This window comes from Silurus meridionalis, chromosome 5 (genome assembly GCF_014805685.1).
Source record: "Silurus meridionalis isolate SWU-2019-XX chromosome 5, ASM1480568v1, whole genome shotgun sequence".
NCBI classification, from domain to species: Eukaryota; Metazoa; Chordata; class Actinopteri; order Siluriformes; family Siluridae; genus Silurus; species Silurus meridionalis.
The window spans coordinates 10,277,372-10,297,294 of NC_060888.1; the positions used below are offsets into that span (position 1 = coordinate 10,277,372).

Here is a 19,923-nt window from a genome sequence, read left to right on the forward strand (position 1 = left end):
GCCTTATTCTCTGATAAAAATGGGGAAAAAAGATTAACTTTGGCATTTCTGTCAGAATTATACATGCCTCCATTGCTATTAAGATGGAGCCAGACTGAGGCAGTCATGCTGAGCAGCACAAAAATTGAGGAAAATTCATGTCCATGAACAAGAATCAGTAGATTAAAGTTCGTGACTATATCACGAAATGCCATGAGAATATGTTGTGCAGTCTGAAGGTAATGCTAAGGAGCTACAAAAGTGTGATCAATAAACTCTTTCAAGGTAAAACACACCTCACTAAATCCAGATTGCAATCCAGAGCATTAACCGTACACATTGTGCAAATGCAGCGATACTCAAAGAAAAGTTAAGCAAATGTAATTCTTTATACATTCATGTTTGACTCGAGATGGAACAGTAGTTTAATATCACTATTTGGACAGGCTCTTTAACAAAAGCTACCTAAATAAAAAAAAGTTTTTTTTTTCATAGCATTCCAGACCCTTGTCTGAGAATAACTTTAGCCTGCCTAGGGTAACTAACACCACAGTGCCCGTTTGTCCACATCCCAAAATAGCCAGAGCCCGCTAAACACCCTCCCACCCCTCCACCACCCCAGTCACAGACACACAACCACCCTGGTGCAGTGCCGAACAACTATCCTTGGCCTTCTTTCTACCTTTGACTGGATAAAGCATGAAGACTGGGGTTGCTGCTCTGGTTGGGGGGTTGCTTGGGGTTCCAGGGTTTTTATGTTTCTTGGTGGCGTTTGGTACGGATTACTGGCTCCTAGCAAGTGATGACTGTGAGGGGTTCAAGCAGCTGAGGGCAACAACATACACTATAGCCCAGACCAACAGCACAGAGGTAATACACAGTCTCTTAGATGAACACTTAAATTGATGTTAATAAAAACCTTTCTGCCTTTCTGGAGTATGAGTTAGTTTAATTTTAAAAAGTTAAACTTGAAAGAATTATGTAAAAGGTTTGTGAATGTATGTTTAGTCACAAATCAGCAGTTCATTATCCCACTGGTGTAAGTTATTTTGATTTGAAAGGTATTTAACCGCAGTATTCATACAGTTTAATTATCAACACTATACACGGTTCACTGAGACAGTAAGAATATGACAGGACTGAAAGTACTGGTATGTTTTTTTTTATTGTAAGACCAATCTATTATCTTAAAACACGTTAAATTCACTGTTTTAAATACAAGATAAAACAGCCAGAGTGCTAATGCTTGCATATTAACAAAGCACAAAATATTTTATTTCATTGGGGAAGGAAAGGTGCTTTCGATGGATAGAGCCAAACAGTTTAACACTATCCTGTGAATACTCCTCAGACTTCAGCTCTTATGAAAGAAATACTGAATAAAACTGAACCTTATTGTAAAGTAACAATTTATATCTATACTCATAGTATACTCATATCTATACTCATTGTTTTTTTCTGGGATTCTTTAAATAAATAAATATTATTTGCATACTTAATAGGATTATATTATCTAAGAGGAAACCATTTATTTTTGTATTATTTTACCTAAATGAAAATATTTAATGGTTGCCATAATGGAAATCATATTTTAAATCCTTTTACCAGTACACAACATGACATAATCCAGACTTCTGGTCTAGTTTTTTTTTTTAAATAATTTTTAATAAAATAAAAAAATGTTTCTGACATTTTTTCTCTCTTTAATTGTATTTATTTTTTGCCATTACTGATAATCCACTGCTGGAAAAAGACTACTTTGTGCATTGTACAACTTAAATGTTCAGGGTCCATTTTACTAAAAGCATGGCAGTGTTATGATTGACTTTTTATTTTATTATAGTGCTTTATGCAGCCAGGGACAACCATGTCATTATTGGCACATGACATTTATTCTGTGTTTTATTCTGTAATATATGGCAACATGGTAGTAACATACAGTACACTACTACAACACTGCACTGGAAAGAGCAAACCTCAAAACAATCAGAGTAAACCAAATTATGACAAAAAATGAAGGCACACAATAACAAAGTAAATCCCAGTGCTATCTCTTATTTAAGTGACAGTAAGAGAGAGAGCAGAAAGTGTGCATGTGGTGCAAAAGTGGTGATTTTGGAAACAGACATGCACATTTTAACTGTTTGCCAAAAATACAAGCATTTTGCTAAATTTATTTACATATTTTGTAAAAGATTATCCTTGCTACTATACTCACCCACACTGATTACTGCTCATCCTGTTAGGGGAGTAATTCTATGGAAATGCATATCGGTGTGGGTGAGTATAGAACCAAGGATAATATTTTTCTTTCTTTCTTTCTTTCTTTCTTTCTTTCTTTCTTTCTTTCTTTCTTTCTTTCTTTCTCTCTCTCTCTCTCTCTCTCTCTCTCTCTCTCTCTCTCTCTCTCTCTCTCTCTCTCAATTAAATTAAACAATTTTTTAATAAGAATGAATAAGATGTTCTTTATAAGTATAAGTTTGTCCCTAATGAGCAAGCCGGTGGTGACTGTGGCAAAGAAAATCTCCCTGAGATGGCATTAGGAAGAAACCTTGAGAGGAACCAGACTCAAGAAGGAGCCCACCCTCATCTGGGTGGCACCAAATGTCCAGTTATTACAGCTAAATGATGTTGAGGTGTGCAGTGATTGAGATCAAATTCAAATTGTAGTATTGAGTCAGTGTTGCAGACGGTTGACATTAAGTACAATCCAAATCCATCCTCAAAGCTGCTGTGTTACTCCGTAATTTCATGGTTCCCCAGGCTGTTGATGTGAAACCATTCCCAGCTGCACAGAGTGACCTCCAATTGAAGAGCAAACCATCAATGGGCAGGCTGGGACAAAGTGGGCAGATCTGTTTACTTTTTTTTACATACTTTATATTGTGCAGTGAGTTTACATTGTCCCAACAAAAAAAAAAAGATTGTGTTGTCTCGGGCACCATGTCGACCAGAGACCACTACCATATTTCCTTGCCTTATGACGCTCTTTCCCTTCCAATACCTTGTAAACAAACAAAATCATATTAATATAATGCTATAGAACTTATACAAAGCATCAAGATTCTTTGAATAAACATTATTGGAAAAAAAAAAGTGATAAGAAATATTTGAATTTGTGTACTAACTAGACAACTAGGCAACAATATTAATAAATCCTATAAATCTGTCCTTTAAAATTTTTAAAAACCATATGGTTTCTTTACCTCATTAATCATTTTTATGACAGCTTCGAGTGTGCTGAATCATATCATATGTATGCTTAAGGAGCCACAGACCACAAATTCTTACAAGGTTGTGTTGGCAATGACCCATACAGCACTCAGACGCATGTCTCCAAAAATGCAGCAAATTATTCAAAAATAGCGGTTCACTTCCAAGTGCTTTAGAAAGGTTGTGACATTAGGTGATGCTTTAAATTATTCCAGCCAGTCATAGGCCTCTCCACTTGAGTCATATAGTGTCAATATGTGGAAAACTAAAATAAAAAAACAAACAAGAAAAATGGATTGTTACATTTTTCACCCTCTCATTTACCCTGTCTAGATGTCTGAAATTGCACATTAAAAAGATAGTTTGAACAAAGCAATTTAACACTTTTTTTTTTTTTTTACATTTTATTTATTATATTCCAGGATTCAAAGGTGTCAGATTCAAGCCTTTCCTTTCTCACTCTCCATCATGAGGGATTTTTCTGGCATTGTCTATTCCAGAGTGACCTCACCCAACATGTATTACTGGCTGTTCTATTCAGTAAGTGAAAGCTAAATATCATCATATACAGTACATGATCATGATATTACAATGTACAATGTATTACTAGCTGTTCTATTCAGTAAGTGAAACATATATATCATCATATACATGATCATGATATTAAAATCATAATAAGTTTATTTTTTACATTTGTTTTAATTCTCTCACACGTTATACACCACTTTCACCAAATCAGAAAATATATCATCAAAATTCTACATCCAGTGGGACAGCCCCAAAAAACACATCTGAGTGTAATACAATTAAACCATGAGTCTTTAATACATCATTTGTAAAGCAGTTTTAGTAGTTTTGTCTGGGGCATCAGTCCCTTAGTTTGTTTAGTTTGTTTACACTACTATATCTACATGCCTTATGATGATCCTTTCCTGTTACTGCCATCTAAACAAACAAAATAATACCACATAAATAAAAATAATTACTGCTAGTATAAATGGTAAAATCAAGGAACAAGACTCTTTGATTAAATATAATTGTAAAAAAGTGATATACCAAACATTTTTGTTTTGGTTGTTTATTTTTTATTTTTTTGTTGTATACAAAAATGTATATATATGTATGTCAAAGGCACTTAGAGTTCCTGCACATACAAGTAGCATATCTCTTTCACATGTTTATACCGTTTCTCTCATATACATATATCTTGCAAATTCTCACTAAACAATTGATTGTGGACAGTATATTTAAAAAAAATTTTATTGTCCTCCAGTGTATATTGCTTGTTAGTTCAGCCTTGCATTCTAGAATAAAGACTGTGTATCACCCACAAGATGCTGGTCTTCACTGAACTCAGACAGTAAAAGGTCATGTTCAAAAATGCAAACAGATTTAACAAGTTTACCCACATTTACAGCATGGATGAGGGTTTCACATTTATCTCATTAGTTAAGGTCCTTACTCAGGGGCACAGGAGCAGCAGCTTGATGTGGTTGGGATTTAAACTCACAATCTTAACACCCGAAGTCCACTGAGCTTCCACTTACCAACATAACTGGATTCTGTTCATTCCTAATTCTTTTGCTAAAGTTAATAGTTCAAATTGGGATGCACTTTCTGTCCTGCTTGTTCATTTTATGATTGATTAAATATAGGATCAATATTGCTCTTAATTTATTTGAAAAGTGTTATCTTCCTCTTTATTTTACCTTCCCTACCTCTTGCCCTAGGTTTTCATTGTTGTGCACAGCATGCCTGTAGTCTTTTTTTTTATAATGGATAGCATGAACATAAAAAAGTAGAATGTGCACTCATCTGTAGCATAAATGTATTTTTCTGGGAGGTCAGATGGGTGTGTGCAGGGATGGAAAGTAACGAAGTACAAATACTTTGTTACTGTACTTATGTAGATTTTTCTGGTATCAGAAAAAACTCCAAAGAATTTTTATTTTTTTATCAGTAAACATTTTAGTTTACAGTTACACAATTAACCCTCTGGGGGTCGGCAGCACTTTTTGTGCCATTTTTTCCTCATAACGGTGAAATGAACTTAAATTATTCGGTCTTTTTCTGATCATACAGATAAGAGCCATATATCATTCGAATCTGTAAAGGGTCTACTTTTTTTACACTCATAATTCAATTCAATTCAATTCATTTTTATTTGTATAGCGCTTTTAACAATGAACATTGTCCCAAAGCAGCTTTACACAGATAATGTGGTAATTAAAAGTAAATAGGTTCTTTGTAAGTAAGTAATAATAACAAAACGCTGTGCTTTTGTAAAGAGAACAGACAGGGCGCTCTCTCTGTCATCTCTTTTCACAGACAGAAACATAAAACAAACTAAATCTCAGTGAATATTTGCCTTACGGACATAATATATATATAAGCTTGAAATGTCTACTTTTAAATAAACCAATTAAAAACAATAAAAAAACCAAATATTGTAATCCTAATGAAAGTTAGTAGAGGTAATGTATCACCTCATTAACCGTCCATGTGGAAACATATCAAAGGTTGCGTTTGGTGTCCTGATGATTTACTTAATTTGAAACACCATAAAAACATTCAAAATAATATTTTGTCTTCATGCTCTATGTTGAGTAATAATAATAAACATACATTTGCATAATGCATCCATATTTGTCCATGCCCATGTTGATTAGAGAATTAAAAACTTGAAAAGTATTCATTTAAAATACATGTAGAACAGATAAAAATATGCAATAAAGTTACCAGTGTGACACTAAAACAGGTAGTAGCAATGGTTACTTTTTACTTAAGTAAATGAGCCCAAACATGTTTACTTTAACTCAAGTAAAAAAAGATCGTCAGTACTTCAACTTTTACTAGAGTATTTTAAAAAATGAGTATCTGTACTTCTACTTAAGTTTACTTTTTCCCGCCTCTGGTGCAGGGTAACAGGCCCCTTTTATTACCAACTGAAAAAACACAGGAGTCATGTTTTACTGTAACATTTAATCATGGTCTTTTTGTAATTACTTCATTTCAAAAAAATATTTTGCACTCACTTAGATAATTGTTCATACTTACTGCATAGAATTGGAAACTCAAATAAGTGGTTTAATAATATACAGTTTCAACAAATTAATAACAATAAATATTTCCATGATATACGAAACGTGCTCAGAGACAACACATCCAAAATTCAGGTCTGGAATCAAGGTCACAATATGCATGAACAGGCCTAGGTATACAGGTGTAGGTAAACAAGAGCGCAAACACCCTCCATGAAAAAATGCTCAGACGTTATTTGAGGGACTATATATTTCAAGTCAGTTGTTTTATGCATTATATGCATTATATGTAGTGAAACCAGGAAATTAGCATAACCACCTAGAGTACAAAATTCAGGGAATTTCATACTATATCTACATATTTTCTGTAGATCAATTATATGTTTAGATTACATTTAGAGTTTACGTAATTTGTATATTTTTTAGCATGCAATTTTGGAACTGCTCTTGTGCAGGGTATTATTTATTATAAATCTTTTATAAAATTATACAATTATTATAAAAATTATTAGCAAACAAAAATAAGAGGACCAAACTGTGAATGAGAAACAGAAATTAACAATGAACAGACTGCTTGGTAATTGACAGAGACTAAACGAGTTATTTTGTGACCAGAAAATGGAAACAAAGTTTTGAATATCGACACACATTAATAAAATGCAGAAGTCAGACCAGCTGTGAATAAGACAACACGTGAACACACTAACCAATAGCAGGATAGGAGTGGAGACATGACATGAATGAACCAAACATATACACAAGAGACACATGGCAAAACAAAAACATATAAGTAAGCTAAATAAAAGCAAAAGTATCATCGCGATGGGTGTGCGCACGACGGGACGATAGTCATTGAGGCAGGAGACAGTAGACTTCTTCGGCACGGCAATGATGGTCATCGTCTTAAGGCACGTAGGAACAATGGTGCTGCTCAGGGAGCTGTTGAAGATGTCGGTGAAGACATCAACTAGCTGTTGTGCACATTCCCTGAGCACTCTGCCAGGAATGTTGTCTGGTCCAGCAGACTTTCGTGGGTTAACTCTGCATAGAGTTTTCCTCACTTCAGCTGTGGTTAGACAGAACACCAGGTCACAGGAGGGGTGGTCTTCCTTGTTGTTGGGGTTGTTTCTGAGTTCGTGGAATGTTCAGCGGTGGTACACAGCTCCATGATCGTGGCAAAGTAATCTATGTAAAAAGTGCTGAAATGTTTAAGCAAACAGAATGAGGGTATCTTTAACAACTGGGGACAGTTTTGTTACAATTCTAATATTTGATTTGACTTCATACAAAGGAAGTCATCAGAGAAGATTAACTGATAACTCTACTTATCTGTGGTTATAATGAAACTATTTCTGGGTTTCACAGCTAACCAGCCAAGACTGAAATTGTGTCAACGTGGATACCTCTTCCCTCTACCTGTTGCAGTTGGACCTGTTCCTCATTATATTTATGATGCTACTGCAGGTAAGATGAACTCCATCTACACAACATTGAAAAGCTCAAATTGCAGACATAATTGGATTTAAAAATGTTTGCTTTACAAATGGTTTGTTTTTTTCCCAATATCTGTTCTCTGGAAATGTTTTATATCTTCTGAGATCTGAAAAGTACAAAATGGTACCTATTTGATATATAAACCTTGGATAGTCTCCAGTGTTGCGTGAAGCAAGTGCATACTTCTTTAAGCATGTGTGCATGGATGCTGTGATTTTCCAAAAAAAGAATAATGCAATATTTAAAAAAAATGATCAATTGCATATAGCCACTACAGGTTTCACATAACATATGAAATTAATGAAATATGGAAAAGGACCCAAATTAGTGCTGTCCTGAAAGATTGCAGGACATGAACACAACTGGGAAGAGTGATGGTAACCTTGTAAAATCTATAATTGATGCCACGATAGAACAGTATAAACTTGCTAGAATAGCACTCCTCTAAATAAGGGGGAGAAATAAATGAGAGGGATCCAATAGTATGCAAAGGTAATGACTTTAACAAATCAGTAGACAAGCCTTTACTTAGACAAGAGAACCTGTCCTTACCTCAATAGCAGATGAACAACATCGGAGAACCAGATAGATGATGTCCAAATGAACACTGTATGGCATGTAGCCTACTAGGCACATAATCAAACATACTGTGGGCTCATGCCCAGTTAAGCCTGCAAAGTCATAAACTCATTGATGAAATTAAGTGAAGAAATCATTTTGCACAATGCATGCAAGTTTAACGTAAGGTAAAGATTCAAGGTTTAAGATTCCCAGGTGATTCGTCTTCAGGTCAAGATCTCCGAATAACTCTTCATGACTCTCTGCTCTCCCCTTCAGCCACTGCTCGTAAACTTGTGGTAACTATGGACAATGAACTGTCCTTCTTCTCACATGTCGCTAATGTGGCTCGTTCCTGTCGATTTCTTCTCTACAACATCCGAAGGATGTCCTTTTCTGTCCACCCAGGCTGCCTAGGTGCTTGTTCAGTCTCTTGTCACTTCAAGACTCGACTACTGCAACTCTCTGCTGGCAGATCTTCTCCTGAACGCTATTCGTCCACTGCAAATGATCCAAAACACAACTGCACGACTTGTGTTCAATCTGCCCAGGTTCTCCCACACCACCCCACTGCTGCGCTCTCTTCACTGGCTTCCAGTAGCTGCACGTATCAGATTAAAAACACAGATGCTTGCCTACAAGGCCAGAAATGGACCAGCACCATCTTACCTCAGAGACCTCATCACATCTCGCACTGCACCACTCTGTCTGAGATCCTCCAGCACTGCTCGACTGGTACCACCTTCTCTCAGAATGAGAGGTAAGTATACTTCAAGGCTCTTCTCTGTTCTGGCACCGAGGTGGTGGAATGAGCTTTCCCTAGATGTCCGTACAGCGGAGTCTCTGGCTATTTTCAAGCGACGATTGAAGACCTTCCTCTTCCTGAAACACTTAAATGATCACTTTCCAAGTTTGCTTTGTAGAATTCAAGAGTTATAGTTATATTAATTTTGTAATCTTGTGTGCCAGTGTAGATTTATTCATTGTTAGGGACTCAAAGCACTTTTGTACGTCGCTCTGGATAATGGCGTCTGCCAAATGCCGCAAATGTAAATGTAAATGTAAGGTTAATGTCCACAAAGCAGAATATACAACTCTCTACCTTTTTCATTTGAAATGATTACTAGCAAAAATAAATACACCAGGACAAAGCACAATGCACCAGCCAAAGGGTAAGCAATTCAAAGAAACAACTTCTTAAAAAGGTGCATGAAGGCCAGCGCTAGAGGCTCTTGCACTGATAAGCATTTACTTTATTGCCAAATCATTGCACTTTTTGATAATTATAGCCACATCTTCAGGCCCTGGTAATCTGACAAAGAATGCAAAATATCACCACCTATCTTTGACATCATTGTGGCTTTGGAAAGGCCTGAGTGCTAGCAACTAGTGGAAGCCACATTGGGCCATCTCATTGTTACAAACAGGCCTCTGTTGCCTATTTACTGAATCATTAACTAAATTGGATGAATAAGTGGTAGAGGAGCAAAGACATAACAAGAGATCCCAACTGGCTGTCCATCTTTGACAGGTAGAGCAATGAATAACTTGATGTGTTGATGGAATGGATCCAGAAATGTGTTTTAAATTTAGGTAAGCTACATATATTTGTATTTTCAGGCATCTATTTAAATTATTCATCTCCTTTCATATAAAAAGTATCCAATCTTTGCAATATGGTTAGAGACTGACAGATAAGCAAGCTTTGAAATTGTGAAAAGGTTAAAGATCAAAGCATTTCTGTGTTTGCTGGGGAAGTATTTAGTTGGTAGCAGCCTAAATTTACCTGAACGCTGATGTGCTGGCCAAAGAGTCAACCTTACTCCATTATGTATATATCGCCTGGGCTCCACTACACATACCTTATAAGCACATTGCCCTAGGCCGTATGTCTGCAAACACATGCTTTGTATCACTTTTGGTTTCAAAAGAAAAATCACAACATCTTGGTGTATGCTGCCCGAACACTCTGAAATCCTATTGTTCCTACATGACCATATTCTCATAAAGTAAAAATCCTGAATTGAAATCCTATTTCTAAAAGTAGAACACCTACTGTAGGGCAGTATATATGGCAACTCTCCACCATACTGGTTTATGTGCAGTGACAAGTGTGGATGGTAAAGTACAAAATGCTGAACATGTGTAAGTCAATACCACAAGCCTCCTCTGACTAGGGTGTGGGGGAATATGCTCTTTGGGCTTGCAACCAAAAAGGCCAACTGCTTTTGTTTTGCTTCACAGCCATTAAACTTTGCTTACTAGTAAGCAACTTTATTATAGTAGTGGGTCCTGATGATGTCACAAGAATGCAAACTGCAGTTTCCCCTTCAGCCTCCATCCTTTTCAAGGCAAAAAGCTTCATCAATAACAGATTACTTTAAATTTGCCTATTTGCTCTAAGAAGATTATTGCTACTACAAAAGAGGTATAAAAATGTAAACCCAACAGTTGAGCATAAACAGTTCTGTATAATATACAGTGCATTAAAAATATTATTCAAAACCCTTTATTTTTTTCATATTTGGTTTTGCTGCAAGCCATTTTTTGTTTACCAATTTAAATATTCCATAAACAAAACAAAAAATCTGATTTTTGATAACTTTTAAAATGTATCAAAATTGCGCTTCATAATTCTGAAATGGAAGATATTTGGAACAACCAGAACTCCACTTACAGCTGGTCAAACATCACTGCAATGCTTCACTAATCTTGGCTTTATGTCAGAGTGACCAGAAGCCTCTGGTCAGTGTTGTAAACATAAAATCAGCTTTTCCGAGTTTGCAATCAATCAATCAATCAATTAATCAATCAATCAATCAATCAACCAATCAATCAATCAATCAATAAAAATGTGTGTCTTGCACTAATGAGGCTTCAGTCTGACAACAAGCACAGATTGTGCACAAACACAGAGATCTCTGAGGCTCATCCCCTTTGACCACAGATTCCTTAGTTTTTTACCAAATCCTTTCTCCTCAATTTGCTTAAGCAGATTAGTTAGGGAACTAAAAATGGTATTAAAGCCCCTAATAAAACTTTGAATTTATGGAGCTCTATAACTGTAGTAGAAGTTGGTCACAACTTGAATGCCACCACCTTGATAATTTTATGATTATTTTTTACAATAAAAGCTTCTTGACTCGACCTGACTTGACTTGAGGATTCAGAGACTAATGTAAGCATATAGTGGTATTTGACAGAGATTAGTTCAGTCTGCAGTAATCAATGCAAGGTTGTATATTGCCCACTTTTCTTTTCAACAAAGAAGAAGATAGAGGATGCAGGAGAAGTGGATAGATTAATGTAGCCTTAATTCAGAGGTGCAGAGATGGCTTTTAGTGGCATAAGGTGGTTTCTGATAGGGCATGGTTCCAGTCACAATCCAGGTTGACAGTATAGTTTTTTACTTAAGACTTAAGGAAATGGACCATATGTGTGTTAATTCAGGACCTTTTATTGAGGAGGAGTGTGTCATTGCTAGGGACAACTGTCTGATAATTTCTCTCTTATTTTATTACAAACATCGGTGAATGTAATTAACAGGGAAATGAACCTGATCAATCAAGACCATTCCTAAACAGAAGGTGGTAAGCAGCCTTCGGAGCAGCCTCATTCCAGCCATGCCAGCATATGTTCATGTCAGTAGACCAGTTATGCCCATATCATGTTTTCCCTGGGCTATGGATAGGAGGTGTTTACTGATATTCTTTCCATCTGATGATCAAACACATGCCAAAACACCTATATGAAATGGTTTTACAAAGAAATATGCTCACTGCTAAGGTTCTGTATGGCTGTCGCATAAGTAGGTGTTTTGTTGGAGAAAAGGATAATGATCTGCTTGTTAGATATTTTGACTTGTTCTGCAAAGTACAATTGCATTTGTTTTTCCAAAAAATGGGTGAATGATCTACAAAGTATGTTTCTGTCATTGTTGAGATCGATGTTGCCAGTGTGGCGGTTAGCTGCTCTATCTTGGCTTTTTGCTGTTGTTGCTCCACTACTAGATGGCTCTGTGCTGTTGCCAATCAAATGCGCCTCTTGCTTCTATCTGTGTTTTTGTTAAACACCAGTAGTAATAGCAAATCACAAGGTAAAGTAAAAAAATATATATAAGCTCAGGTGAACAAGGCAAAAAAAATAATCTAGGGAAAAAACATTGAATGAAATAAGATAAATGAATGTTTTATATAGGTGTTGTAGTCCATGGTTCCCATATTCGGAAACAGAGGTATAGCGTGGGAAGTAAAGTTTAGTGGACAGAGATTACATTTCCCATTAGCCACTGCACTCTCACATGTCACATCACAGTATCACTGCACCTAATTTACATTCACTGCTAATCAGCACTTGTATGTAACCTCAGCTTTTATGACATGGTTTCCACATTTCCATGATTTTTCAATAATTGATGTTTACCACTGTTGTATTTGAATCACTAAATTAGCTGGATTTTATTGTTGATGATTTGACATGATCTGGGGTTGTTTGTTTCTTCAAGCTTATCTGGATTTGCTGGATTTGTTGTCATAGCAACAGATCCATAAATTCAAAACTGTTTAGGAGCAGTCTTACTTCACATAAACAGGATTATATCATTGCTTTATAAATGGAGGCGATATGGAAAGTCTGTGGCAGCCATGTCCTTTCCAATTTTAAGAGAGCGACCTGATGTGGAATGAGCAAGAATAATATGATTAAACATTTAACGTGGGCAGTGGTGGACAGTAACGAAGTAAATGTAATTTGTTACTGTACTTAAGTAGCTTTTACTTTACTAAAGTATTTTCATTTGGGAAGACATTTACTTTAACTTCAATACATTTTAAGTCAATGACAATGATAATAAGAACATTATAGCCATAATAAATCATAGTACTTTGGATACTTAAGTACAGTGTTGGGCAGTAACGCGTTACTAGTAACTTACTAGTTACTTTTAAAAATAAAGTAACTTCGTTACCATTACCGTATGGTGCGTTACCCGTTACTTTTTTAAATGAATTAATTTCGGCAAAAGTGTAACCTACAGTCTAACCTGTTTACAGCAGCGAATCATTGTAGGATTGGAGGATAAACCACTGTATACACACGAAGAAGATGCACTGTGGGCGTGTCTCCATTTATTTAGGTCTGTGCGGCAGTAATGACGAGTCGAGGCGTGGAAAGTGGAAATATGCTCATTATTTCACTTTAGTTGAGCATAAAGACAAAAACTTCTAAGTCAAATGTAAGCTGTGTCTTTCTGGTTCGAAGCTCGTATCTACTGCGATAAACAGCAACTCCAATCTGTTGAAGCTCCTCCAGGAACTCCATGCTAGAAGCTAGAAGATAGAAGCTAACCCGGTGTTCTACATTGTTGATAGTTTTCATACTTCAGCTGTGAAAGGAACATATTTAAGAGCTCAACACAACAGCAGAAGCCACTTTAGTTTTTGATTGTGAATATATTATTCAGCTTGTTTTGTTATTTATTTTAGAAATCCTTGTGATATATTTAGTTTGTGCTGGTCTGACTTTAATAAAATAGTGTTTAAAAATTACTTTGTGTTTAAGTCAGTTTTGTGTTTGTATAGACCATAACGCATAAAAGGGCATTAATGGGAACATTAAAGAAGGTTCTTTAAAAAAGTAACTAAAAAGTTACTTTTAACAGTAACGCATTACTTTATGGTGTAAGTAATCAACAAAGTAACTAAGTTACTTTTTGACTGAAGTAACGAGTAACTGTAACTAGTTACTATTTTTTAGTAACTAGCACAACACTGCTTAAGTACATGTGAAGGCAAATACTTTTGTACTTTTACTCAAGTTAATGTTTAAAAGGAGTACTTTTACTTTTTTTAACTGGAGTAAAATTTATAAAGTGTATCTCTACTTTAAGTCAAGTACATGATTTGTGTACTTTGTCCACCATTGAATATGGGATAAACTGGATCAATTAGCATAGCATGATAGCTCAACTTGGCAAATACAGAATAAGTAGTAAAAAAAAAAAAAAAAAAAACATTTTGCAAAATGTTTTATATGTATTTATGTATAGCTACATTGGGACAATGTCCATTGTTAAAATGCTATACAAATAAAAAGGTATTGAACTATTGGACTAATTCATGCTTAACTGTTCTCAAGCCCTTGTGGGTCCTGTCGTGGCTCTGATAGAAAAAATTTACATGGGGAACACTTACAAATTTAATTAGTCAGCCTTTTCTCCTTGTTTTTGCAGATTTTGAAGGGTTCCCTGGCATTTTAATTAGGTTTTTAAATTCTTCACACACCCATTGAGCAACTCACATTGTTTCAGATCATGATTTCTAGTATCAACATAGAGTACATAGTCTTTTCAAGTGACTTGTGAAAGTGTAATAATCTAAAACAACTTAATCCTGCTATACTTATCATGTCTGCATGTGTTTTTACGAACGGAACTAGTCAGAACTTAATTAACTTAATTTAGTTTTCTTGTACTAGCTGTTAAAATGTGGACTGTCTTAATAATTATAATTTACATTTACAGCCGCCTATTTGCTTAATAAGTGACATGTCATCATGTCATTCAATTAGGCAGGAAGCAGATGTCAATCAAAGAAACAAATCACAAGCAAAAGAATACATAACCTTAGCATGAAAAAAATTACAATTGTGGAAGGCAACAAACACAAACACAAAGGACAAACATTATTAGTGGTAAGCAGTAATAAGCAATAATACTACATAAGATGTTGATTTGTTTCTTTGTATACTTCAATTCAATTCAATTCTAGTTAAAATATTATCATATCAATTTAAACTCAATTTTTGCATTTCTCTTGCTTTTATGCAAAATAAAAAACTAAAATTGGTAATAAGTAATATTACATAATTTGTTGATTTCAATAATAAGTAGTTAATGTTTCTCTGTTTTACTTTAATTTATTATGTAAAACCCATAAGGTCAAAAAGTAAGCTGCTCTATATTCTGGAATCACTTTAAACTCATGGCATTCATGTTAACACACGTATAGTATGTAATTGTGATTTACTCTGGGTTCAGAAGAACTGAATGATAGACAGTGACTTGCGGTACCCATTTGCCATGAACATAATTTACCTGCTATCAGTTATACAGTACTTGTTTTCAGTACACAGAATCAGAATATTTGCAAATGACAACCATCTTAATAAACATTTAGCACTGTAACACAAGTCAACAAATGTAGTATTTTTCCTATGCCTGTTGTGTTCAATGACTATGAAAATGTGGGGTTTTGTGTGTGTATGTGTGCATTAGTTTTCCGTGGATTCTGGACCATGCTTATAATCCTGGCCATTGTAGCTAATGTGACCGGGGGCTTCCTGCTAGTGTGTGCAGTTCCCTTCATCAGCCACAAACTCTACAAGGCGGGTGGTGCTTTTCTCATCACAGCAGGTACAAAGCACATAGTAATTTTTTTTGTAGCAACATCATGTGCTTCAGCATGTGCATGAGTACCAATCTGAGAGTCAACAGAAATAGAAGTCCAGATTACAAGAGTGCTCAAAATGCAAATGCACACACATCACTGAAACTAGAGTCTACCAGCTGCAAAGATGATGTCTATAATTGTACACATTGCATTGGGCATGTCTATTTAACAATAAAAAACTGCAAACAATTTTTGAGTTTGCACAATACTCAAAACACACAAAACAATAGAACCTAATTAGTATTTTCATTTGTGTAAAGAAAATGCAACGTGCATAATAATTATATGATAACCAATTATATATGATACTATATAATTACATTTTGTTAAAAAATGATGTATAATCTTTTTGAGATGTTTGAGATTTTGTGACCTTCAAATTAAATTTTTTTTAAATTAAATATTTTTTTTTTTTGGTACATCAGTTTAAACATTGTATATGTTCTACTGCAAATCATTGTGTTCTGTTTTTTATTTACATTTCACAGAGCATCCCATCTGTCTTTAATTGTGGTTGTATTTTTTGTTTATAATAAAGTGCCAACTAAAGCCAATATGATCAGCTAAACAATCATTTCAATTCAATTTTATAAAAATATTGATTTTACCAATTGTAATTTTTACAAAGCAGCTTTACAGAAGTAAGTAGATTAATTTTATAATTTTTAAATCAGTCCAAATAACTGTACATAGCAAATGTAGTCCTATGACATTGTAGCAGACTGTTTTTATTGATTACAATCCAAATCCATCTTCATGGTTCTCAAATATAACATTGCTCAGTATCTTCATGGATCTACAGAAACAGCAAGTGGTCTCCAATTGAAAAGAACACCATCCAAATGCAGGGCATCAGGATGAACCATGCAGGTCTGGAATGAAGAAATGTATAGGGCCACTGGTGCTTCAGGAGAATGTTAAACTTGCTGGGGGTTAAGGGTGGGCAACAGGGAGAGAGAGAAAAACATGTATCATTAGGTATACTTATTGTTACATAAAAGTTGTTATAATAAATATACATGAATATTGTTAAATAGGATCTTGATGCAAGCACATTTACATTTACATTTATGGTATTTAGCAGATGCCCTCCTCGCCCCCGTTGTAGGGACCCCAGCAGGACTAGCATGACAGCATTATCAGCTATTTGTGTCTAGGATCCAAGAGGATGCCGCGAGTGTGCTGGGAGCAGGGAGAGCCGCGCCAGAAATGCGAGCATGCAGAGTGCAAGGAGAGCCGATTCAGTGAGAACTAGCACTAGGAAGCAGGCCTGGACAGGTTGAACCCTGGAGATATGAAACGTAGGGTGGATCCGGAGTGCTCTGGGGAGCCTGAGTCGGAGGGCAACGGGATTGACGACTTTGGAAATAGGGAATGGGCTGATGAAGCGAGGGGCGAGCTTCCGACAGGTGGCCTTAAGGGGAAGGTCCCGAGTGGAGAGCCATACTCGCTGTCTGACACGGTAATGAGGGGCTATTTGCGATTGTCTGGGGGTGGAATCCGGATGAGAGGCTGGTCGAGATGCCCAGAAGGTGGCAGAACTCTCTTCAAAGCTGAGTTTGGGTAGTGCAATAAAGTGTCCCATCTTTGAAAACCGACCAATGACCGTCATAATGGCAATGTTGTCATTGGAAGGGGGAGCCCGGTAACAAAGTCCAAGGCAAGGTGTGACCACGGACGTTTTGGGATAGGAAGGGGCCAAAGGAGACCTCAGGGCGGCCACGAGGGTTCTAGTGTCTGGCGCAGTCAGGGTAGGCTGCGACAAAGTCTTGGGTGTCCCTTACAATGAAGGCTACCAAAAGCGCATCTCGGGAGAAAAAAGCACAAGGATGCAGCCGGTTATCCTCGGGACAGAACTGGAAAAGCATAGCCCCTACACCTATGTCAGAAGCGTCGACCTAGACTACAAATTACTGGGCTGGGTCGGGAAAGATGAGGATGGGTGCCATGGTGAATCGTCTGCTTAAGCTCAAGAAATGCCTCCTCAGCCTCGGGGCCCCAAAGGAATGAGCAGAGGGAGGACGTCAGGCGGTGGGGGGTGCTGCCACCGAACTATAGCCCTTGACGAAGCGGCAATAAAAGTTGATGAAGCCCAGGAACATTTGTAGATGGCGGCGGGAGGTGGGGGCTGGCCAATCCCGGATGGCCTGGATCCTGGCAGGGTCCATCTGGATGTTTCGGGCTGAAAGCAGGTATCTCAGGAACGAGGTTTGTGAGGTGTGAAATTCACATTTCTCCGGTTTAACGTAGAGCCCATTTTTGAGGAGTCTTTCCAAGACCTGACGCACCTGCCGGACTTGTTTCTTTCATGGAATGGGAGAAGATCAGAATATCAACTAGATAGACAAACACAAAGCTGTTGAGCATGTCTCGGAGGACCTCATTCACCAGTGCCTGAAAGACGGCTGGGGCGTTTGTAAGGCCGAACGGCATGATACTCCCTGATACACACCAGGTGGTATGCGTTGCATAGCTTAGTAAAGACCGTAGCACCATGCAGGAGCTCAAACACCGAGGCCATAAGCGCCAAGGGGTTTTGGTTCCGGACAGTGATGGCATTGAGACCCCGGTAGTCGATGCATGGGCGTAGGGATTTATCCATCTTCTCTACAAAGAAGAACCCTGCCCCAGCTGGGCAGGAGGATAGTAGGATGATACCTGAATATACTGGACAACGCGGAGGTGTTCCCAAAGCGTTTCTAATGCAGCTCGAGTTCCTAGGAAGTAACCAAAGTACAGATTCATCCTGAAAGATGACTAAACTTACTAAACTCTACTGTAAGAGTTTGGCCACTGGAGAAAAAAATACCTACAAGATCTACCAGTGATGAAGTTTAGGGTAAACTAATTTTGGATAAAAAGGTCCTTATAATATACAGGTTGTAATTATTATAAGGACAATCTTACCTTAAAACACCAAATATAGATAGATAGATAGATAGATAGATAGATAGATAGATAGATAGATAGATAGATAGATAGATAGATAGATAGATAGATAGATAGATAGATAGATAGATAGATAGATAGATAGATAGATAGATACATAGAAACATAGAAACATGAATGTAAAAGAAATAGACAAAGACACTCATAATTACTAACACTCTCTATTTCTTTGTTATCTGCAGCATGTATTTTCCTGGTGCTGGTGGGTCTGTACATACTATGGAAGGAGCTTGTAGATGTGAGACAATATATTCTACAGGAGAGAGGAAGGACTTGCCCTGGTGCCCATCTGGAAACACAATATGGCTGGTCGTTCATTGTTGCAGTGGCTGGTATCCCCTTGATGCTTCTCTCTGGTCTTCTTTTCTACTGCATAGGAAGACATATTGAGGGTAATTTGTAGATAGTGGCTGAATCATGTGTATGCAATCAAATGCTTGGATTTGAAATTAGATGTGTAGTGAATCCTGATATTGCAACTTGTACAGGTACCACTTGGTACAAAAGTCATTGACATAAGCTTTCTATTTATCCAGTAGTTTATGAGATATGTACATGAGATAAATTACTAACACCTAATTGTTCATTAATTTTTTTAATATACACTATTTGTATGACTAATAAAAAGTTGTAAATACTTTATTATTTCCTCTTTACTGACTTCAGTGTCTGAATTATAGTTTTTATTCTTCATCTGGCCTAGACAGCATTAAAGCACTAGACATGTGCTTATCTTTTTTCTTCACATAAATGCACCAGAATCCTATTTCTGATCTTATTTTTAATAATCTTATTTTACACATATGCTGCCCACAAATAGTGTCCTATGATGCTGTGCTGGAAACTTTATTTCATAACTGTTTAATTAGTGACATTACTAGAATTTTAGACATGGGGTGGCAAATGTGATAGGTGCTAATGGGTTTTAGTTCATACAGCAATTACAGATGAGACAATTATGTGGCAACTGTGACATTCACAGAACCATTTGCAAGATAAAATAAGTAACCAAATTTTGCAGTTCAGTTCAAATGCAAGAGAAATAGATTGTTTAATGAAAATCCTATCCCTTCTTTTTACAGCAAAGCATTTTGATAAATGCACAGCTGTCTTTTTAATGACAAAGTTTGTGTACAGTAGAGATGTCTCCTGCCTCTTAAGGCCACTGGGGATCTCTGGCCATATGATCCAATCTCAGTGTCAGTTCATCTCAATTATTTGCACAGCAACACAAAAAAATG

At 36.5% G+C, this 19,923-nt stretch overlaps 1 protein-coding gene across 1 annotated transcript; it reads left to right on the forward strand.

The window, feature by feature from the left end:
- Nucleotides 1-604: 604 nt before the first annotated feature.
- Nucleotides 605-19,261, forward strand: LOC124386335 (transmembrane protein 182-like). The gene is made up of 5 exons (XM_046850104.1): nucleotides 605-849; nucleotides 3,615-3,732; nucleotides 7,599-7,697; nucleotides 15,559-15,696; nucleotides 18,865-19,261. The coding sequence occupies exons 1-5, from the start codon at nucleotides 679-681 to the stop codon at nucleotides 19,083-19,085; spliced, it is 747 nt and encodes a 248-aa protein (XP_046706060.1). The 5' UTR covers nucleotides 605-678; the 3' UTR covers nucleotides 19,086-19,261.
- Nucleotides 19,262-19,923: the final 662 nt, after the last annotated feature.